Source organism: Ursus arctos, chromosome X (genome assembly GCF_023065955.2).
Source record: "Ursus arctos isolate Adak ecotype North America chromosome X, UrsArc2.0, whole genome shotgun sequence".
Taxonomy (NCBI): Eukaryota; Metazoa; Chordata; class Mammalia; order Carnivora; family Ursidae; genus Ursus; species Ursus arctos.
The window spans coordinates 92,929,687-92,953,553 of record NC_079873.1 but is presented as its reverse complement, the minus strand read 5'-3'; the positions used below and the strand labels follow the sequence as shown (position 1 = coordinate 92,953,553).

The 23,867-nt window shown below is 46.9% G+C and overlaps 1 protein-coding gene across 7 annotated transcripts in view; it reads right to left on the bottom strand.

Moving 5' to 3' along the window:
* Positions 1-23,867, bottom strand: part of IL13RA1 (interleukin 13 receptor subunit alpha 1) — a 76,576-nt gene that overhangs the window by 35,400 nt on the left and 17,309 nt on the right. For all 7 annotated transcript variants that reach the window (XM_026478876.4, XM_057313818.1, XM_057313817.1 and 4 more), the window contains exons 5-10: positions 16,033-16,220; positions 13,999-14,150; positions 7,949-7,996; positions 7,537-7,669; positions 4,680-4,776; positions 2,833-2,917 (exon numbers count right to left, since the gene is read on the bottom strand). In XM_026478876.4, the coding sequence (XP_026334661.2) occupies positions 2,833-2,917; positions 4,680-4,776; positions 7,537-7,669; positions 7,949-7,996; positions 13,999-14,150; positions 16,033-16,220 (703 nt within the window). The remainder of the gene's footprint in view (positions 1-2,832; positions 2,918-4,679; positions 4,777-7,536; positions 7,670-7,948; positions 7,997-13,998; positions 14,151-16,032; positions 16,221-23,867) is intronic.

Genomic DNA, 23,867 nt, shown 5'->3' with positions numbered 1-23,867 from the left:
CCTCGGATGAACCAGCAGAATGTATGCCACGCAGCAGGCTCCAAACTGAGAACCGTGAGATACGCCACGTGGCCAAACAAAAGCCTGGATGTGGCAAGTTCAGGACTAGCTTCCCGGCTTGCCACCGGGCCTCCCCCTCTCACCACTCCCTTCTGACTCCTGTCCGATGGCTCTTCCTTATGCTTTCCCACAGAAGGCCAGCCACGATGTGAGTCCAAATCTTTTTCTCCAAAGGCCCCCATCCCGACCCTCTCCTTCTGTCACAAAGAACTCTCCGAAGGTAGTGAGCTTCTTGAGGACAAACACTCTCTCTTACGAGAGGCAATGCAGCAGAGCGGAAAGAGAGAGAGAAGTCTAGAGTCAGACCATGCCGGGTCAGATGCCGCCATACTACCTACTAGCTGTGTGACTGCGCTAAAGTTACCGAACCTCGCTGAGGCTTCATTTCCTCATCTGTGAAAAAAATGCTACTCACAGCACGTAGGCTGCGGGGCGGTTATGAGGACACAGCAAGGAAGGGAAGCCCAGCACCCCATCTGCTGTATACACACAGCAGACCTTCCAGGGCTGGTCAGGGGTGTCCGCAAGGGCCTGCGCCATCCCCAGCCCCCGGCGGCCAGCGCGCTAGTGGGGTAGATGAAGAAAGACACGAGGTCACCCTAAGGAAAATGGCCACAACAGTGTTTGTCAAAGTGGGCTCTGCAAACCATCTTGCCAGCAAAGGAATCCTCTGGGGGGGGCTCCTGTTGGAGATGCAGATTCCTGGGGTCCCTCCCAGACCGGTGCACTCAGACTTTCTGGAGGCGGGGACGGGATGCTCTATTCTCGCAAGCCTTCCAGTCGGTGGTGACTCAACGAGAGGCGAAGAGCCGCCGGTTGCCATATTCCCCCTAGGTGACCGCCTCCTCCTCAGGCACTTGACTTTGGGACCTATCTGCCTGGCGGTGCCCTATCCCCCGGGGTCGGGCAGCGTGACCACGACCTGGTGACAGAGCGATCCACGTGCGCCCTGCCCTGACAGCACACCGGCCTCCCCGCCTTCCTTTCCCGCTATACATCAGCGCGGCTGTTGTGAATCACTTGTTATGACAAGAATTGTTTGGGGAGGGGCGCCTGGCTGGCTCAGGCGGCACAGCATGTGACTCTTCATCTCGGGGTCATGAGTTCAAGCCCCAGGTCGGGCGTAGAGCTTACTTTTTAAAAAGAAAAAAAAAAAGAAGAACTGTTTGGGGATTAACAATAAATGGGAAGTATCAATAGTCATACTAACCGCCGACGCCTCCTGAGCACTGCGGAATGCCTGCCTGCTGAGCGGTTCTTCCGTACTCAGTTACTCGAACCCACATAACACCACCAGGAGGCAGGTGCTATCATGACCTCCATTTTACAAATGAGAACACTGAGACACAGAGAGCTTAAGGAAGTTACCTAAGGTCAGACAGATGGTAAATGAGATTTGAATCCAGACAATCTGACTCCAGAGCCCAGGCCATTATGCGCTATGCTGTACTGCTTCGCTAAATTAACTGCCCTGTGCCTGATATTACTAATTTAAAATATTTGTAATGATACTGATATTTATTCCATTTAGTGTCTTTATTATTTTATTTGGGTGAATGTACTTATCAGGGAAACCTGAAACTCTCTGGTTCCCCTGAGGTCTTAGGTTTTCCGGCCACAAATTCTAGCAAGAGAGTATGCAGCAAACGAACCAGAACAGTTCGGGTGGGTTTGCCTCGTCTTCGGAGGCCAGCTTTCCAGGCAATAGCATGGACAGAATCTCTTTCAGTTGTTTACCCTATCCTTCTATTCCCCCAAGTCTCCCAAGAGCCCGAAGCCCTGCCTACCGGACTGGTTTCATTGGGGATGCTCCACTCCTCAAATGTTTGGATTAAACAGATTCCCTGCCCCACAGACAGAATGAAGCCCAGTGAGAGGAGATGGGCAAAGTATTCTGAGGACCTCTCAAATGGTATGCTTAGTCTGAGATACCACATTTTTTAAATGTGTTAAATTAATTTAATTTAATAAATTAATTAAATGTGTTTAAATTAATTAATTATTTTTTTATTTTAAGTAGGCTCCACGCCCAACGCGGGGCTCAAACTCACAACCCCGAGATCAAGAGTCACATGCTCTACTCACTGGGCCAGCCAGGCACCCCTGGGATACAACATAATATATTGCCTCTTCTTTAACCTTTTAGATAAAATGAAGTTTAAAATAACCAATTTTAGGGGCACCTGGGTGGCTCAGTCAGTGAAGCATCTGCCTTCAGGTTACGATCCCAGGGTTCTGGGATTGAGCCCCACATCGGGCTCCCTGCTCAGTGGGGAGTCTGCTTCTCCCTCCCCGCTCTGCCGCTCCCCCTGTTTATGCTCTGTCAAATAAATAAACAAAATCTTAAAAATATAATCAATTTTGAAATACAGTTCTGACACACGCTACAACATGGACGAACCTTGAAAACATCATGCTAAGTGAAAGAAGTCGGACACAAAAAAGGACAAATGTTGTGAAAGTCCACCTACACGAGGTACTGAGAATAGGCAGATTTATAGAGACAGAAAGTAGAAAAGAGGCTACCAGGGGCCGGGGGGAATGGGGACTTATTGTTTAATGGGCACAGTGTCTATTCTGGGATGAAGAAAAAGTTCTGGAAATTGTGATGATGGCTGCATGACACTGTGAATGTACCTAATGGCACTGAGCTGTACATTTAAAAATGGTCAAAATGGTAAATTTTATATGTTGTATGTTTTACCCAACTCTTTACAAATCCCATAGCCTCCCAACAAAAACCGATTTCGACTTCATGGAATCGGGGCTTACCAGGGTATCATCATTCTGGTCTCCAAACATTTCTTTAAAAATCTTGCCAGGATCAGGAATCGGAGGGAATATAATGATCTTGAGCCTTTCAGAAAACACAGACATTTTTTGATCAAATCTTCCAGCCCGTAGGAACGCCCCACTTAAAAAAAAAGCCACATTAAAAGAAGATGTGGACAAAGGCACGGTACACAAGTCACCTTTAATGATGGAGCAGCTGTGAAGAAATTCCCGCAAGCAGCTGAGAACCCGATGTCCTGAGGGCACCCAGGATGGGCAGGCCAAAGGGGCCATCAGGGTAAGCAGACTGCTCATACCCTATCACTTTTAAGACTCTTTTTCTTTTTCCAGCTTGAGATATACTCGACAATTAAAAATTACCTATAGTTGACATGAACACCATGATACACATGTACATTATGAAATGAGGACTACAATCAAGCGAATTAACACACCTATCGCCTCACATGGTTATGACCCTGTGTGTGTGTGTGTGTGTGTGTGTGCGCGCGCGCGCGCGGCGTGCATGCATATGCACTTCCCCTAATTTAAATAATAATGGTGCTTTACTCATCTGAGACCAGATGGGGGCTTACTGCTTATAATTTTGAAAAAAATACTCTTCTGAGAGCAGGGTACATTCTTCTTTAATTTTTCTTTCTTCTCCCCCTGTCCATCTTTGCACGTCATAGTACCCTCTGGTGGCCCCACCTCATCTCCTGGGCCCTAAATGTTGGTGTGGCCCAGGGCTCCCTCTTTCACCCTCCGTCCCACTTGCTGTACGAGTGCTCTCTTCCAGTCTTAGGGCTTCGGGTCTGTTTACATGCCGAGGGCTCCCAGAACTATCTCCAGCCCAGACCTCTCCCTTGTACTCCAGGTTCATCACACAACTACCCATTCAACATCTCTACTTGCGTTATCTACTAGGCATTTCGAACTTCTGTTCCAACCTGAAGTCTTCACCTTTGTCCTAGAGCCAGTGCTCCTCCTCACAATCTTCTCTGTCTCAGCAAATGGCTCCGGCGTTCGCTCAAGTTGCTGAAGCCCGAGGCCTGAGCCCTCCTTGAACCCTCCGTCCCCCCTCGTACCTCCATGGATGGATGATAAGTGCCCTCACTTCTACCTTCCAGATACATCCCGGCCCTGACCACATCTTAACTACGTCCGTCGCTAACCCCCTAGGTCAGGCTGCCCTCACCTTCCCCCCCGAACGCACTGCAACGCCTCCTCGCTAGCCTACCTGCTGCCATTCCTGCCCCAGCCAGTTCTTCGTTCGGCAACCGCGGTGACCTTTTATGACAGTAAAATCAGGTCGCGTCCCTTCCCTGCTTCAAACTCTCCAATGTGTCCCCACCAGGCTTAGGAGAACAATCTCAATTCCTTGCCACGGCCTACGGGAGCCCGCTCCGCCCGCCTCTCCGGCCCCCGCTCCGGTCGCCCGGGTGTGGAGCACCAGCTACCAGAGGCGACTTGGGGAAGCTGTCTTCCCGCAGCTTGGAGCAGCGGCCCGCTCTGCATTAACACCGGCCGAGTCGTTTCATCGGTCACGTGCTCCATCTCTGAAACATCACTCCAAGAGCTACCCGCTATCTGTGGCTACGTTAGCCGCTCGAAAGAGTAGAGCGAACGCAAAGGGAAGAGCTCCTGAGCGGGGAGACGAACCCAACATCCTGCTCCCCAGAGGATGCGCGCGATGAGCCCTCTTGGCCATGCCATACTACCAAGAGCCACGTAGAGCCAAAGCGCCGCGGATAGCTGGGGCAAACGCCCAACACCCTCGCGGACAGTAGGGACTGCAGCTCCCGGGCTAGCAGAAACTGCCAGGCCTTCCGCCGCAGCTGCCTCACCTTTTGAGATAAAGCAGGAGGACTATGATGGCGCCCGCGACGATGACCGGAGTGGCAAGCAACATGCTGACGTAGAACGTGGGGTCGGTATTCTCACCTGGCAAATGGAGAGCAAGCGCAAAACGTGAGAGATCAACCCCTTTTAGGAAAAAAAACCAAAACACCAAGCAACGGTTGGATCAAATGAGCAAGATCACAGATATTTCCGCACTCCGCCCCGACCTATTTTCCAAAACTCTTCAATTATCTTATCTTCCGTTCCCTTCTTCGTGAACAGCACAGTCCTGCTCTGGTGCCTAAAATCCCACGGATGACTAAACAGCTTGCGGGTTATCCGTAAACCAGGATATCTTAACTAGTTTTGGACACTATTCACAACGTTAGACCTGTTAAAAAGGTCATCTCATTAACAGTGACTACCTTTTCTTATTGGTTACCACTATTAGACTATGTAAATCAGTCCTAACTACCACTACTTCTTAACTGAGCAGCTACTATATGTGTGATACCATCCTAAGGGCTTGCACATGTATGTACAGCTATGCTACAGAGATACGTAACAGTTATCTTCCGTTCATACAGATGAGAAGGACAAGGCTCAGAGAGGCGCAATGGCTCGTCCAGAAGGGTTTCAGCAGTGATGCCATCAAGCCTCAAATCTGGCACTGTCTGGTTCCAGAGCTTTTCATGAACCGCCTTGCTATATATCTCCCATGTAGAAGGTCGTGTCTCCTTATATGCTCATCTTTCCCACTAGGACACGGCCATCTAGAAAGCAACACCAGGGCCTAGCATCACTGTGTTAGCCTCTGAGGTGACCCCAAATGATCCCTGCCTCCTGATATTCACAGCCTTATGTAATCTCCTCCCCTTGAGGGTGGGCTGGACTAACTGACTTGTTTGTAAAGAACTGAATAGCAGCAGTGATGTCATTTCCAAGATTAGGTTATAAAAGACTGTGATTTCCACACGGGTGTTCTCTCACGCACTCTTGCTTGGGTCATTTACTTGAGCAAGCTCGCTGCCGTTTCATGAGGCGGCCCTGTGGGGAGGCCCCAGGGGCAAGAAGCTGAGGGAGGCCTCTGTTATTAGCCCCCTAGGGTGGCTGTGGCAGATCACCACACGCCAGGTGGCTAAAAACAGAAATGTATTCTCTCACGGTTCTGGAGGCTAGCAGTCCAAAATCAAGATATCCATGGGGACATGCAGCCTCTGAAGGCTCTAGAGAAGAACCCCTCCTTGCTGCTTCTTAGCTTCTGGTGGCTCCCGGGCACCACTGCTGTTCCTTGGCTGCAGCTGCGTCACTCCAATCTCTGCCTCCATCCTCACAGGGCCTTCTTCCCCGTGTGTTTGTGCGTCTCTTGGCATTTCTGTATATCCTCTCCTCCGACAAGGGTACTAGTCATTGGATTTAAGGCCTACTCTAAGACAGTGGGACCTCATCTTAACTTGATTACATCTGCAAAAACTCTATTTCCAAAGGAAGTCACAGTCACAGGTATAGGAGTTGGGACTTGAACGTATCTTTTTGAGGGATGGGATTCAACCTGCTACAGCCTCCATCTAACAGCCAGCAAGGAATGGAGGCTTTCCAATGACCACATAAGTGAGCCTGGAAGCGGGTTCTCCAGCCCCAGTCAAGCCTTCAGATGAGACTGCAGGCCCAGCCAATAGCTTGACTGTAACCCCATGTGAGAAGTTGGGCCAGAGGTACTAAGCTAAGCTGGGCCCTGATTCCTGACCCATGGAGACTGTGAGATGGTAAACATGTGTCCTTTAAGCCACCAAATGTTGAGGTACTTTGTTATGCAACAATACATAACAAAATACAGGCATGCCGGGCACATAGCTTGCTCAGTTCCTCAATTAATAGGGAACTGCCTACCTCAACAATCTGTTTCTCTGACCGTTAGAGAGCTATTAGAAAGCTCTTCAGTCGGTCCTATTTTGCCCCGTGCAGCCACAAAAGAAAATAACCTATTCCCTCTTCTACCTAACAGCCCAAATATTAGAATTCAGCAACTGGGACTCCTCACCCCTGAGCTTGCTTCATCAACCACTCCTCCCAAAATTTTGAGATTCTTTCATATCCTGATTACCCTTTCGAGAACAGATTCCAGTCTGCCACTGAACCTCCTACAGTGTGGTGCCCAGAATCGAATACTGCACGCTGCTGATATGGCCGGGACCCTGTGGCCCACCCTGCAGCGTTCCCTTGCTCTCTCTACGTGCTGCACCGTCACTGCGGCCTATGGCTGCATATGCCTTTGGGGGATATTTAAGTCAATGCTGAGTCACTTTGAGCTTACGGTTCAATAAAACCCTATACACCCACCCCACAACATACACATACATACACACACACACACACACACCCATAAAGCACAGGTCTTTCCAATCCTGTACTTGGGCCTAACACACAGTTTGCTCAGTCACTCCGTTAATAAATGAAACTTGTTTTCAAACCTAGATACAGTCTGATCTCTATTAAATGACATCAAGGTCACTGTTCTCTCTTGATTCTATCACCAGTACATAGGATAGCCCTCTAGCACTGCACGATCTGCAGATTTAATCATGCCTGCCTTCTGATATTTTTGTTCAGGTTGTTAAGAAGATGGAGACAGGACAGAAGAGAGAATAACACCTTTTGGATTGTGGATTTTCAAAGAGCTGCACATTGTGAATTAAAGCTGGGTGATCTGACAGTAATTAAACAGAAAACACAGTTCAGTTGTAGATATTCTCTGGATGACATCAAGAATGCAGAACAATCCTTTACCCCAATCTATTTTCTGCTTCAGCTTAGTTTTCATGCATCAGTGGTTTAAATTTTAATGAAATCCTGTTCTCTTACCTATACTCATCGCTTGACTCCAATTACTCCAGAGTTTGTCATCCTCATAGCATAACTTATTTGTTCTGACTCTTATTCTGACTGTGTTCAAAGTATCAGGAAGCACACCGGGGACCATGAAACAAATTGTACCCTTAGAAATAAAAACACACAAGGAATGTTACCAGGTTATTCCCTTTTTCTGCTTCTGAATGCTAAATATAATTATCTGCCAAATTCTGTATATGATTAAGACTTGGACTGCAGTCTAAATTATCTGACTGTAACTCCTCAAATAAAAATTGGCAATAACCCACAGAACAAAGGAGTCTATTTTTCTCAAAACAGTTCAAATTTAGTCTATGGTCGCCCTGCCCCACCCCCAATCATTCTATGACTTTAAGCCCAAATAGCTAACGTAGAATTTACTGACCTCCAGGTTTCCCTCAAATTCTGAATTCTGACATTTGGCCTCTTCAACCTTGAAGAAAGAAAAAAAAATTCAAAAAATTTAAGAGATTACATTATATCATTTAACTATTTCTAACAAGGTTTCCTTTTATCCCATCAAAAGAGGACCAGGTACAGTGAAAGAGAAGGCTGGTTTTTTTAAATAAGTGGTGCTGGGTCAATTACATATCCATACAGGAAAAAAAAGAATCTTGACCCCTACTTCACACTATTTACAAAGTCAATTCCAGATGGACTGCAGATCTAAATGTGAAAGTTAAAATAAACTGAACAAATAAATACATAAATACAGCAAGATTTTAGAAGAAAATGTAGAATATCTTCATGACCTTGAAGCAGATTTCTTAAATAAAACCAAAAAATATTAACCCTAAAGGAAAAATTGTTATAAAGTCATCTATATTAAAATTGCAAACTTCTTCTGTTCATCAAAGATATCCTATTAAGGAAATTAAAGAAGTCATGTATAGGGTGAGAGAAGTTATTTGCAATTCCTGACAAAGGACTTGCATATATACATATCACATAATATATACTTATATTTACATATATTACGTACACACACATATACGTATATCCCACCAATTAATAAAGAAAAGACAGCCAACCCAACAGAAAAACTGGCAAAGGATTTGAACAGGCATTTCATAAGAGGGTATTCAAATCACTAAGGAACATGTGCAAAAGGGCTCAACTTCATTAGTCATCAGGGAAATGCAAATTAAATCCACAAGAGAACAATACACACGCCTACCAGACAATACCAAGTGTTGCTGAGGATGTGAAGCATGTAGTACCCTCGATTTCTGCTCTTAGTAGTGTAAATTGGCACAACCACTTGGGGAAAGTCTTATTATCTATTAGAGACAGTCATATGCAAGCCTCTGACCCACACATGCCCACACGTGCCCACCCTCACACACACGCCAAGAGACAAGAATGCCGTGTTCATAAAGACTCTATTCATAACACCCCCAAACTGGAAATTATCCAAATGTCCACCAAAGGCAGAATGGAGAAATCAAATGTGATATACCGACATGATGGAATACACGCAATGAGAACAAAACACTGACAACTAGAGGCAACAATCTCTCTCCCATAAACGCAACATTGAGTGAAAGAAGGCAGACACACAAAAAAGTAAATTCTGGGCGCGCCTGGGTGGCTCATTTGGTGAAGCAGCTGCCTTCGGCTCAGGTCATGACCTCAGGGTCCTGGGATCGAGCCCCATATCCGGGCTCCCTGCTCAGGGGGGAGTCTGCTTCTCCCTCTGCCCCTACTCCTGCTCTCTCTCTCATGCATGCCCTCTAACAAATAAATAAAATCTTTAAAAAAAAGTTAAAAAAAGTCTCCCTCGTTGAGAGTATAATATATCAAAAACAACTGGGTTAGAGAAAAGATCAGTTCTGAAAATGCAAATATTTCAAAACTGGAGCAAAAAATCAACACATGAAAATCTGTTGCTTAGTACAGTCTGGTTCTGGCCAACAGGATGTATGAAAAGATGTTTATATCAGTAATCATCAGAGAAATGCAAATCAAAACCACAATGAGGTATCACCTCATACCTGTTAGAAAGGTCATCATCATCAAAAAGGTAAGAGGTAACAGATGCTGGCAAGGTTGTGGAGAGAAGAAAACCGTCATGCCCTGCTGGTGGGAATGTGAACTGGTACAGCCACTATGGAAAACAGCATGGAGCTTCCTCAAAGAGTTAAAAATAGAAATACCAGCATAGGGAATATAGTCAATAATATTGTGATAACATTGTTTGGTGACAGATGGTGACGCTTACGGTGAGCACTGAGAAATGTACAGAATTGTTGAAAAAATATGCTCTACACCCGAAACTAACACCGTATGTCAATTATACTTCAATTAAAAAAATACCATATGATTCAGCAATTCTACTACTGGGTCTCTATCTGAAGAAAATGGGGGCTCCTGGGGGGCTCAGTCGGTTAAGCCTCTGACTGTTGGTTTCGCTCAGGTCATGATCTCAACGATCGTGGGATGGAACCCTGCGTCGGGCTCCCCATTCAGTGGGGAGTCTGCATGAGATTCCCTCTGACTCTCCCCTCACACATGTGCTCTCTCTCTAAGGTAAATAAATAAACCTCTGGGGAAAAAAAAAGAAAATGAAAACACTAATTTGAAAAGATACATGCACCCCTGGGGCGCCTGGGTGGCTCAGCTGGTTAAGTGTCCAACTCTTCATTTTGGCTCTGGTCATGATCTCAGGGTTGTGAGATTAAGCCCTGTGTCGACCTCTGCCCTGGGTGTGGAGCCTGCTTGGGATTCTCTCTCTCCTTCTCCCTGTGCCCCCCGCCCCCGCGCACATGCACGCTAACAAAAAAAAAAGAAGAAGAAGAAGAAGAAAAGATACAAGATACATACACCCCTATGTGTGCTGCAGCGTTACTCACAATAGCCAAGATATGGAAGTAACCCAAGCGTGCGCCGACAGATGAATAAAGGTGTGATATATGTACACGTGTACAATGGAATATCATCCAGCCACGGGAAAGAAGGAAATCCTGCCATTTGTGACAACACAGATGAAACTCGAGGGCGCTGTGCTAAGAGAAGTCAGTCGGAGAAAGACAAACACCGTATGACCTCACTTAAATGTGGAATCTAAAACGAGCTCATAGAGGCAGAGAGCAGAGTGGTGGTTGCCAGGGGCTGGGTGATTGGGGGAAATGGGGAGATGTTGGGCAAAGGGTATAAACTTCCAGTTATAAGTTCTGGGGATCTAATGTACAGCACGGTGACTGTAGTTAATAACACCACATTGTATACCTGAAATTTGCTAAGAGAGATCTTCAGTGTTCTCACCATTTAAAAGAAGGTAACTAGGTGACGTGACAGATGTGTTAATGAACGTGATTGTGGTAATCACCTCACAAGATCGATGTATATTAAATCATCATGTTGTACACCTTGAAAATAATCACACTGTACAACCCAAATATATATGGTTTTTACTTGCGATCGTACCTCAATGATGCTGGAACAGTCAACTTCTATCAAAGAGATGTTTAAACATGGGACAAAGACCAGAACACAGAGCTATGACTTTTGACCTTGAATGTTATTTACTAAATGGCTCCTAGCAGCATCTGGGAAGAGCTGAAAGGCCAACTGAGTGATCAAGAGCGTCCTATCGACACTTCACACAGGGCAGAGAAAAAGCCACTTGGGAATCAGAGACCTGTTGGGGAAGCCCAAGTACCAACTACGACTTGAGGGATCGGGTGGCAGGTTCCTGTCTCCCTCCCCTGGGACATCTCCCAGATACATGTATGTTCCCAAACTGGCAATTCGCCGTGTAAATGGAAGGTTCTGGGCTCTTGTTCAAATGTAAATTCCCTTGCATAGTTTATCAGCTGCTCAGATAACTGTGTGAGAAAAGGAAAACAAGGGCACAGAGGACCAAGTAGCTCGTCTGTGGAGAAGGCGGGTGGTCAAAGACAGGTCGTTCCTTGCTTTGTGGCTCTGTCATGAGCTATCTCTGACCACAGCCCCCATGTGAGGGCATCAGTTCATGTCCCAGCCTACTTCCCCCTCTTAATTACAACACCAGGCAAAATAATTCCTCAAAAAATCTTGCAAAAAGGGGAGGGGAAAAAAAAGGTCTAACCAGCAGAGCCCAAAATCAGTGAGCACACAAAAAGCTGATGACATTTTAGGAGAGGAAGCAGCTGGTGAACATCTGCTAGGAGAAAGAACATTCAACCCAAACGTATAAACAGAGTTAATTCCAAATAGACTACAGTTCTGATTTAGGAGGATAAATTCCATAGTATGTACATTCTCTTCAGGGCAGAAGCTTGTAAGAAAAAGGTAACTCAATTCAACAAGAATTTCTTAAGTGAGGATGAGGCACATGGTATTAGACCCGACGTTCTCCGTCTAAGTTTAATACATGAAGACCAACCTCTGAATACGTAAAGCCCAACTTATCAGCTGTGTGGCCTGTAGCAAGTTACTTTCCCTCTCTGAGCCTTAGTTTCTCAAATATAGGTTAAAATAGAACCATTTCGTGGACTGTTATACGCTATTGTATAAGAAGGACCTAGAAGAGGATTCGCGTAGCCCAGCTTAAACACGTAGTAAGCGATGGCTTGTACAGTTAAGAGGAAGTACTGCGGTGGCCCCCGGTGTTAGGGACACCAGCTTTAGAGTCAGACTTGCTGAAATCTCGACTCTACCACTTAGCTTAGGAGTAAACCTCTGAGATGGCATCTTTCTCATCTGTGAAACGGGGACAAAATCAGGGGCCCTAAAGCCGCAGGGTTACCGCGAGGACGACACGAGACAGCCAAGAGAAGGTGCTTCTTAAAATGCCTGCTACGGAGTAACCGCTCCATCCGTGCCGGCCGCTATTAGCAGGAGCTGCCCGGTGTAAACACCACCTAACTCCTCCCTACAGGAGCTTTTTATTTTTAGTTGGGAGAAAAGGCCTGCCCACGTGATCAGGGGAACCAGCAGGACAAAATTCAGTGCCAAATGAGTAATACAAGCAGCCTGTGTCTCAGGATTTCAGACAGAAGAGAGCAGGAAAGGCCGGAGTCGGCAAGGAAACTTCAGCGTTCCAACAGCTGACTTTGTGGTAAATCCAAGCCTCACCTTCTCCCCACTTGGAAGCCCTCTGCTTTTTCCCTTTGCAGTACCGTGTGGGGACACTGGTTTCTGGTAGGGGTGGTGATTATTCTGTTTCAGCAAACGGATTCACCTGCGAATGCCCACAAAAGCTCTGGTCAGCTGTGGACCCAGGCCCTCCCTCTGGGGTTACAGCCTGTCAACGCTGGCTTATTTTAGTAAGTATTCTGGAACTCCCACAGTGAACTAGAACAACTGGACCAAGGAATTTGCCCACGTGCGAGATGCAGGGCTCCTTTAAAAGCCAATATAAAACTCTTGGTCTCGAACTTCTGCAAGTCCAACGCACCCGGGGTCCGGGGCAGCTGGCGCGCCAGGGACCAGCACAGTCCCTGTGGCCTTGAGGCGCCACCTTATGGAACCTACGCTCCTCAGGGGCCATGGTATTTCAATCTGGACAAAATTTTCAAATTGAATCAACAAAACCCCACTTGGTTGGTAGTTCAGACGAAAGCGTCAAAGGCCCGAGTGTGTGACCTCTACTGTAAAGTGAAACAATGGGACCAATGCCCTGAGGTTACACCACATCCTGTTAGGCCCAGTGGCCCACGGGGACCTCTAATTAGTGTGTTTTGTACTAGATTCCCCGCGGTGTACGCGGACAGAACCCAACAACTATGGACTCCTCCAACTTGACGACTCTAGCTGCCACAAACCCAAGGCAAGGGGAATGGCCACACCACAGCCTCGAAGTATCGACCGGATCGGACCCCGGCCTCCTGCTTACACGTCTTTCCCTACTCTACTTTGGCCACACCGGTCTCCTTTCTGTTTCTCACACATGCCAAGCTCATTCTTGCCTCAGAGCCTTTGTACTTGCTGTCCGCCCACCCCCAGACCTTCACATGGCAAGCCCCTGCTTGTCACTCTCGTCTTATCTGAAATGGCGTCACTTCGGATGACTACCCAACCTCGTATTCCCTCAGGCCCTCCCATCGTGCTCCTACCTAATCCATTTGACTGTCTTCATAGCATTCGTGCTCTGAAATTAGCTTTGCTCATTTACATACTTATTTCCTAGTAGGTAGGCTTCGCGGGAAGAACAGACCTTTGCGTCAGGGTCATGTGCACATAAGATAGTGCCTGGCACGTGGCAGATACGTAATAAAAAATGTGTTCAGCAAATGAACTGATGAATGGCTTGATCTTACAGCTGATGCAACTACCATAAACCCTCAACCCTTCCACCATACCCTATTTCAGACAAGAAACGTCATCATCACCATCACCGTCATCAGGCGAGTAAGAGCTACATTTCAAGAGATGTTTCTATCTATTACCCTGGAAGAAACTCCAGTGAAAGAAAAATATCCAAATAAAATCAACCAGCTAAGAAAAACTTACGTAGAAAATATCACTCGTCTCAGTTTGGCTGTTATTGACTTCCACTTGATAAGATAAGCATCTGCTGTAAAAATTCTGTGGATTCGTCCATTGCACATACAAGTTACCATTTTGGAAGAAGAGACGTTTAATATGTGGGGGATCAGGTTTCACTGAAAGAAACAGAAGAACACAAATTAGCTTCCAGAGTATTTTTATGAGGTTCATATACAGGTAGAGATAATGAGGGTCACGATTAATGTAGAAAGCTTATTTTAAACTCCCTTGTAAAAATGGATCCAAAGAACATCTTTGGGGTGTCTGGCAGATGGCGCGAACTCTGTCCTGCATCCATCCGGTTAGAACACGGCTGGGGTATAATCAGGACATTCAGTTGTGACACAGAGAATAAAGAAAAGAAGCACGTGGGTCCACATGTGCGTCCACCTGGTGGATAACGAGGGGCACCAGGGGTTTCCCCCGCTGCCGCTTACTTGCGTCAATCCAAGACCACAACTAAAACATGAGCCTAGTCTCTGTCATACACTGCGACGTGGACAAACCTCAAGGACATTATACTAAGTGAAATCAGCCCATCACAAAAGGACAAACGCTGTAGGACTCCACCCACGGGAGATACCTAACGTAGTCAGAATCACAGAAACAGAAAAGAGAAAGCGGGTTGCTGGTTACCAAGGGCTGGCGGAGGGACAATTAGGGTTAGGGGGCATCGAGTTTCAGTTTTGAAAGATGAGAAAGTTCTAGAGATCTGTTGCACAACAATGTGAATGTACTTAACATGACTGAACTGTACACTTAGAAATGGTTACGATGGGGGATCTAATGTTATGTGAGTATAATCACAATTAAAGTAAAAAAAATTAGCCTCGTCAATTTAGTCTCTCAGGAGTCAACTATACTTAAGACTAAGTGACAAAAGAGAGTGGAAGATTAGCAGAACACAGCTTGAAGATGTCATCTCCCAGCTGAGAAGGATCTCCCTTTATGTCGCCACTAATCTCCAGAAAGAAGAGCAAAATGAGCTTTAAAAGGTCCACCAAGGACAATCTGCCAAGCAAGGGGGGAGGACAGAAAAGGGCTTTGCTTCGGATTATCCCACTTGGCAACTTACCACGATCTCACTCCCCTGGCCTTCGGTCCACAATTAGAATTCGCTTGCGTGACTATCTGAAGGGGCGGTGAATAGTGCTCTGCTCCCAGACTTGGGAACCTTTGTCAATTCATGGTTATTTGCCTATAAATTTTCTGTACACCACTTAACCAGAATCTGCACTCCTTGTTGGGATCTTACAACAAATAAATAAACATGATGCTTCTAGTAGTAGTTTGCTTTAGAGATTTACAAAATACTTATATACCTCACATCATTTGGAACTTTGGACAGTTCTTTGAGGTCAAGAGGGACTATGGACCCTGTTTTACAGATGAGGAAACACTTAAAGAGAGTTTATGTGCTTTGTCCGAAGCGAAGACCTAGAAGCTCAAGCAGATACTCTGTTTTCAAGTCGAGGCTTCTTTCGAATAGGCCAGCACTCGGCTGCGTTGGGTGTTCTGAGTGGTCGGGGCCTACGCCACCCCGCACGTTAGCTAGTTTGAACATCACTTCTGATCGCTCCTCCTCCAGTCGGAGCCTTTTTTCAACTAAGAGCAAGATTATTCGGGAATCATATTTGATTTTATTCTGCACCATCATCCTCTCGAGTATCATAAGTAAAAGAGAACAGATCTTAAGAGTCAGAGAGCCTGGTTCCGGTCTCGGTTCTACAAATGACTGCATGTTTGAAGTCTCGGCACACTCAGAAGTAAACAAGAGCAAAGCGTGTGGCACATATACTCAAGAAATATTCGAATTTCTAAGCCTGCTGCTTAAAAAAAAAAAAAAAAACAACCACCAAAGAAAGGTATACATAAATACAGTCCTTTTTTCTGGGAAAATCTTAAAACCCAAATCATCCTTTTTTTATTCTTTGCATTGACTGTTCAAAAGACGTAACCCTTTTATCCACACTGTCGTACAGGACTTCGAAAACTTACCATGAGAAGTTAAAGGCACTATATTGAAGGATGGTCTAATTTTTCCTGCATTATCCTTGACCACTATTTGGACACTGTGCTGTTCAAAACTGGAATCCTTTAAATTAGTGAGAGCAAAGGAACAGCCAATGTGTTGACCTTCCCTATAGATGTCTTCACATTGAAGAATTTTTCCCAGGCTGCTGTGCCTGCAAGATATAATGAGACAGCCTTCTGGATTATTTTTAACAAGGTGTTCAGGAAACAAAGGCAGACGTTTGTTTTCTTTTAAATGGCTGAAGAGGACCATGAAAGGCAACATCTGCAATATGGAAAGATAGCTTTTCTTAAAACCCTGCTTTATAATGTGGCTCTGTTTCATACTCTAGGAAGAAACAAATGTTCCTGTTTGATGAACACTGGTACTTTCTTCTTCTCCCCCTCCCCCTCCTCTTCCTTCTTCTTCTTTTAAAGTAAGCTCTACACCCAACGTGGGGCTCGAACTCACGACCCTGAGATCAAGAGTCACCGAGCCAGGTGCCCCGAAGACTGGTACTTTCTTTCTTTTCTTTTTTTTTTTTTTTTTTAAGATTTTACTTATTTGTCAGAGGAAGAGACAGAGAGAGCACAAGTAGGGGGAGTGGCAGGCAGAGGGAGAAGCAGGCTTCCCGCTGAGCAGGGAGCCCTGTGTGGAACTCGATCCCAGGACCCTGGGACCATGACCTGAGCCAAAGGCAGACGCTTCACCGACTGAGCCACCTGGGCGTCCCAACGCTGGCACTTTCAATAGCTATGGGAACTATAGGAGCCCTGACTCCTTTTCGTCTTCTGTATAAGAGATGTTACGAGGCCAGCACGAGAAGTTTTAGGCTTCTTGAAAATGCCTCATCCACTGAATTCCATGGTTCTCCTCTGGCCCTTCTGCCTGCCTGCCTTGTTTTCATGGCTTCTCCTCCCTCTCCCCTTTTCAGAGGGTTCACATTCGGGCTTCCGCCTTCTGTACATTCCTCTCTACCGCTTACTGCCTCATCCATTCTCCCCCATTTATCATGTCTGTCCTTCAACTAGAATTTCTATACTGGGGATTCCTTGGAGCTAATCCCAGATTTCTAACTGCTCCATTTGAGTGTTCCACTCTGGCCTCAAAGTCAACATCCTTCTGCCCTCTCTTCCCTGCCAAACTGCCTGTCTTCTGACCTTCCCCATCTCCATCAGTCAGAGCGCGTGTTCTCTGGACTCCTTGATCATGGCCTTTGAAATCACCCTCGCCCCACCACTTTCCCTATATTCTGTTATATTCTGCTACTTCCTCCTTCGCCAAAGCTTCCTGGCTTCTCGCCTGTGACATTCCTGGAACCCTCACCCTGTTTTGTGCCCTCCTCACTTCAGGCACCATGTCCTCTCCAGAATGACCTCTCTGACCTTCATTTAAATTAGTGCTCTCTAACCCCTGCCAGATCAATGTTCCAGAAAACAACGGTTTTCTACGTGTCATACTCCACCGTGTGGCTTTAAAGGCCTTCCATAAGCAGCACCGCTGGCATCTGGGTTCCCAGCCCGAACCTCTACCCACACCTTTGCCGGTGACCATCAGCACCCAGTGCAGTGCAGGCACACAGAAGGGGCTCGTGACGCTTTTGTGTCTAGGGTGTCACAGGGTTCTGCCTTGTCGTAGCTGACAGAAGCCGCAGTCAAGCCCTACCTCCGCCATAATGGGAGCTGTGCCAAGGTTCTCCAGAAAAGGACGGCAATTTCAAAAATGAACTAACAGGGAGAGTCCCAAACCCGTGACTTGTTAGCTCGGAGGCATCTGCAGTTGTAGAAAATGCAGATTCCTCAAGCCCTCTCCCGAGAAGCCCACTTGGCAGGTTCTGCCCAGGGCCTAGGCATCAGCATTTTGACAGAGATTCTCCAGGGGATTCTTTTGCAGATCGGGTTTTACAGCGCTCAGATCTACTCTCATGAAGATGGTCAACAGATCTTCGACAAGGGGGCAAAGACAGTCTCTTCAACAAATGGTGCTGGAACAACTAGATGGACGTCCACGTGCAAAACAATGAATCTAGACGCAGTCCTTATGCCATTCACAAAACTAAACTCAAAATGGAGCACAAGCCTAAGCGTAAAGTGCGAAACTATAAGACTCTTAAGAGATGACATAGGGAAAAGCCTAGATGAGGTGGCGTGGTAACGACTTTTTAGGTACAACACCAAAGATGTGATCTGGAAAAGAAACAATCAGTCAGCTGGACTTCATTAAAATTAAAAACTTTGGCCCTGCAAAAATCAGTAGTAAGAGAATAAGAAAACAAGCCAAAGACTCGGAGAAAATATTTGCAAAAGACACATCTGATAAAGGACTGCTACCCAAAATACACAAAGAATTCTTAAAACACTGAGAAAACAGGCAGCTCACCAAAGAAGATACACAGATGGCAAAGAAGCGTCTGAAAAGATGTTCCACACCACGCATGTGTCATCAGGGAACTGCAAATTAAAGCAAGACGCCACTACACACCTATCAGAACGGCCAAAATCCAGAGCCGTGCCACCACCAAAGGCCGGGGAGGACGTGGAGCGACAGGACTGCTCCGTCGCTGCTGGTGGGAATGGAAAATGCTACAACCACTTTGGGGCAGAGTCTGGTAGTTTTTCCTTGGTATTTCCCTGAAGGAGTTGAAAACTCACGTCCCCGCGAAACACTGCACGCAAATGTTTACACAGCAGCTTTATTCATCATCGCCAAGGCTCCGAAGCACTAAGATATCCTTCAGTAGGTGGATAAACTGTGCTGTAGCCAGACAATGGACTATTCTTCAGCACCGGATAAAAAGGTATCAAGCCAGGAAAAGGCACGGAGGAAACGTAAATGCGTATCACTAAGTGAAAAAACTCAGTCTGGGGGCTCCTGGGTGGCACAGCGGTTAAGCGTCTGCCTTCGGCTCAGGGCGTGATCCCGGCGTTATGGGATCGAGCCCCACATCAGGCTCCTCCGCTATGAGCCTGCTTCTTCCTCTCCCACTCCCCCTGCTTGTGTTCTCTCTCTCGCTGGCTGTCTCTATCTCTGTCAAATAAATAAATAAAACCTTAAAAAAAAAAAAAAAAGAAAAAACTCAGTCTGAAAAGGCTGCATGCTGTAGGATTCCGACCCAAGGACGCTCTGGAAAAGGCAGCACCGTGGAGACAATGAAGGATCGGTGGCTGCAGGGGTTGCGGAGGGAAACATGAACAGGCGGAGGACAGAGGTGTTCTAGGGCAATGAAAATACTCTGTACAAGCTTATAATGATGGACACGCGTCATTATCCATTTGTCCAAACCCACAGTATAGATGACACCAAGCGGGAGCCTGAAGGTAAAGTATGGACTTCGAGTGGCTAGGATGTATCAATGTAGGTTCATCGGTTGTGACAAATGTACCACCCTGGTGGGGGATGCAGATAATGGGGGAGGCCATGAATTGTGAGGGCAGAGGGTATACAGGAAATCTCTGTACCTTTCCCTCAGTTTTGTTGTAAACCTAAAACTTCTCTACAAAAATGCAATCTTTAAAAACAAACCTCAAAACTCAGATCTAATGTATTTACTCCTTCAAAGGCTATGCAAAGAGATACTTAAATACAGAAAATGCAGGGCGCCTGGGTGGCTCAGTCGGTGAAGCGTCTGCCTTTGGCTCAGGTCATGATCCCAGGGTCCCGGGATGGAGCCCCACATGGGGCTCCCTGCTCAGCGGGGAACCTGCTTCTCCCTCTCCCTCTGCTGCTCCCCCTGCTTGTGTTCTCTCTCAAATAAATAAATAAATAAATAAGATCTTTTAAAAAAATACAGAAAATGCTCTTGTCCCTTAAGAGATGGTACATAAAGTTTTTCTCCTAGCTTAGGCCCCTGTGGTTCATGAATGAATACAGTCTTAGAAACTAAGTTAGTGCCATGGCCAGTTTTTAGATCAGACAGGCCTGGAATGTTTTCCACCCACACCCAGAAACAGAAACAGAAGAAATTTATGACACTTCTGTTACATAACTTAAAAAAAAAAACCTAGGCAGAAAATTAATTTTTTTCAACTAGTGAAAGGAACTTCTCTAATGGGCAATCCTTAAGATTCCTTTTTCACTTCCGTACCTTGGGTGTTTCACAAACTCTCATGGACCCCGGATAAGAAATTAAAAAAAAATTTTCGTTGTTGTTGTAATTTGGACAAAATAAAAAAGGGGAAATACTGGGTTTTGAACAGACAACTTCTGGGGACTTCTTGCGAAATACGAGATAAGACCTTGAGCCAGAAGGCTTTCAGGTGCTTCCTGCGAAGATGCAGACACCAAAATCCCGCACAGAATCACACTATAGACATAAGGAGGAAATGGACAGATTTAAAGACAATTTCCCCAACTGTGAAGATGATTAACGTGGTAAGAAATTCCCTTAAATTCATTGGCAGAGTTAGTCCGTAGCTATTTTTTTTTTTAAGACTTTATTTGAGAGAGAGAGTACAAGCTGGGGGAGTGGCAGGCAGAGGGTGAGGGAGATGCAGACTCCCCGCTGAGCAGGGAACCCAATGTGGGCCTCCATTCCAGGACCCTGGGATCCATGACCTGAGCTGAAGGCAGATGCTTCAGTGACGGAGCCACCCAGGCGCCCCTAGTCTGTAGCTATTAAGGTCAGGCTCCTTTCAATGCCAGACTAGCCCTGCAGAACCACAAGTCATTGCCCTGGGGCTTCAAAGTGACTCCGGTTTCTAACTGGGGAGAAGGGAAACAGTCTCTGGCAGTTGGTTTGACATGATTTAAACTGGTACCTAAACCAATTCCAAGTGCTTGATAATGAACGAGCTTGATAACGAACTGCCTTTCTTTTGTGGTTTTGATTGGAAGGGATCTGTCCTAGGGGAGGGCAGGGACAGAGGAGGTAAGGACTAGCTGCTAATTCTTCCAAGTGGGGGAAGAAGCCACTGATGCGTACCGGTTACATCTACAAGGGAGTGGGGATGAATAATAAAAAAAACAATACAGCTCTCATGCACCGATCGCTTACTCTGTGTTAGCAGTTGGGCACAGCTCCAAACACTTTTCACCCAATAACAGCCCTTAAGAGGTAGCACTAATATTACCATGCCCATTTAACAGAATAATCTGTTAGAAGAATAAGCTGCGAGTGCTGAGGATAGAGGCCTAGAGAATCTGTAACCAGCACTGTCCAAGGAAATTTTCCGGGATTACAGAAATGTTCGCTGTCTGTGCTGTCCAAGGCACGAGCCACTAGCCACGTGTGAAAGTGACTAGTAAGACTGAGCAACTGAAGTTTCCATTCAACTTAATTTTAATTAACTCCAATTCACATGTAAGTAGTCACAGGGGAGCTGTGGCTTCCGTATCGGACAGCACAGGTCGTACTACAGAAAGAGACCACGCTGATGACCGATGATGGGAACACGCATGACGGGAAGTCATGTCCCTGACACCCGCCCCCTCGGGCACCAGGGATCCATCTTGGGATGGCTTCGTGAGCCACCTCCAATGGCTGCAGGTTATACTCTGCATAGAGGCATCAACTGAGGGCTGATAGCAGCCCAAGTACCACCTGCTCTCAGCTTTGGCAAGATGCTGCATCGGCCCAGAGGAAGAGGAATATTTCAACCCAGAGGAAAAAGAATGCCTGTTTCAATTGGTGGGTCCAATTTTTTTTTATAATTTATTCACCCAGAAGGGGCACAGGTTTTGCAATTGGCACAAAGCCTTGTTTTGTAATAGCACACGCCTCGAGGCACTTCCCTATCTTCGGTGCAGAACTCCAAGGCCTGGGCCACTGCTCGCCTTCAGCACCCCGCTGACTCCTATATCCGGATTACTTTCCTGCACAGGCGGCCATGGAAGGAGGGACGGTTTTCATGCTTTTCCTTCCTTCCCCCGCACCTCCTATAGACACAGACTGTAAAGGCTTTCCCTGTGACTTTACCAGTAACAACTCCAGGGAAAGCGAGGCGTTAACAGCATAATAAACACAGGGAGGCTACCAGCTTCTAAGACATCTTAAAAGCCTGTACTGACAGCTCTCCCCAGACTTCACTGTAACATCAGAAAGCCAGGCTACTCCTTTTAAGGCTTTGTTCTCTGGCCCCTTCACTAGCAATTCTTTGGGGGAGTCTGACCGACTCGGTCCTGCTCTCTTTTTACTCCGGGACTGTAATGCTCCTGAGTTGCTTACCCCACCTCAGTCCTCACGCGAATCCCGAATGTTCTCTAAGCTTTGGATCCTACCACGCATTGCAACCTTATTTCTGGAGCCGCTACCATGTGTCACTGAGGGTAACAAGACACAGCCTCTGCTCTCAAGGGAGATGGCAGCCCGGGGAGGGTTACCGCTGAGTAAACAGGAAGTGACAACACAATGTGCTCAGTACTGTGACACAGGAAAGTGCAAGGTACTCTGGGACAGGATGACCCAGCACGTATCTAGATTTGAGAGGTCAAGGAAGGCTTTCTGGAAGGAAGTGATATCTGAGCTGAGCTGAGCGCAAAGCAGAGGCGTCCAGGTGAAAGGACGAGGTCTGCGCTGCGAGGGGACAAGGCGTGCTGCCACTGTTCCGTTCGAGTGTCTGAAGGGTCTGTTTGAGGAACTGAAAGGCGCTGGGCGCGGTGGGATGCGAGAGGGCGGAGGTGCAGAGGGAGGAGGAGGAGGCTGAGGCCCGACGGGGCGGAAGGAGCCAGGTCAGAGAGGGCTTTTGTCCGGAGCGCCCGAGGAGTTTGGACTGCATCCCAAGGCCACCAGGGAGCCACTGCAGGGCTTTAATGAAAGGAGAAACAAGTACCACAAGTGGGCAAGTGAAACTACAAAACCTCAAATGAGGATTGTTTATCTCGGGAGAAAAAACAACCCTCGAGACCGAACCACACAATCTCAGCGCCTCTCAGTGCCGTCGGGCTTCCCAGGCGGGCTTGGTGGGGAGCCCCGCGCAGCAGGCGAGGGGAGCACGGGCAAAGCCCCGGGCACAGCTGCAGGGGGCTGGCCAGAGAGGCCTGTGATTCCTGGGCTCTAGTCCGGGATACGCAGAGCGCCCCGAGACCCCCGAAGTACGTCTCATCACATCATTGGGCAAAATGGACATTCCGGGAGCCAAGGCCATGTTGATCCTATAGTTTCGGAAGTCCTGGAGGCGGCCCTCCGCACCCCATTCTCTCAGAGGCAGTGTCCGTGAAGGACAGAAGGAGGGACGAGGCCATGTGGAGAGCACGTTGCCCACGCGAGCTCTCCCGCAGCCCCAGCCTGGTATCACAGAGACGGAACAGGCCCCTTCCTCACTGCTCTTCCCCAGCGTCCTTGCTCCGAGAACCGCCCCCCCCCCCGCAGTGTGCAGTCCACCCCTTTCATCTGAGCCCCCTAGCCTTGCCCTGCCACCCCCCAAGCCCTCCCCTAATTCTAAGGAGAGCTGGTGCCTCTGCTAGCCTTCATCATACACGGTTATTTTTATACCGGTCATTGTGCTGGCTGCTGTCTCTCCCCCTCTATCTTTTCAGCTTTATGAGCAAAGGGCCATGTTTCTTATCTCTGCTGCCTATTCAGTGCTTTACCCACAATGTGTGCCAAATAAAGTCTTACTGAATTGAACTGATTAACCTGGTCCTTTCTTCCTTGTTCTGCTGCTAATAATTCTAGGCTGTAAAGGAAAGGAAATGCTTAAAGATTAATTTAGAAATTGAACAAATTTTGTGGATGTGCTTACAAATCTCAGATATGTTATTTTGTGGGGAGCTAACCTACTTTTTTTTCATAGTTGTTTTCTCATCAGTTCCTTAGTTTTTTTGTTGTTGTCGTGAACGTAGAGTTGACATACAATGTTCTATTAGTTTCAGGTGTTGAGTC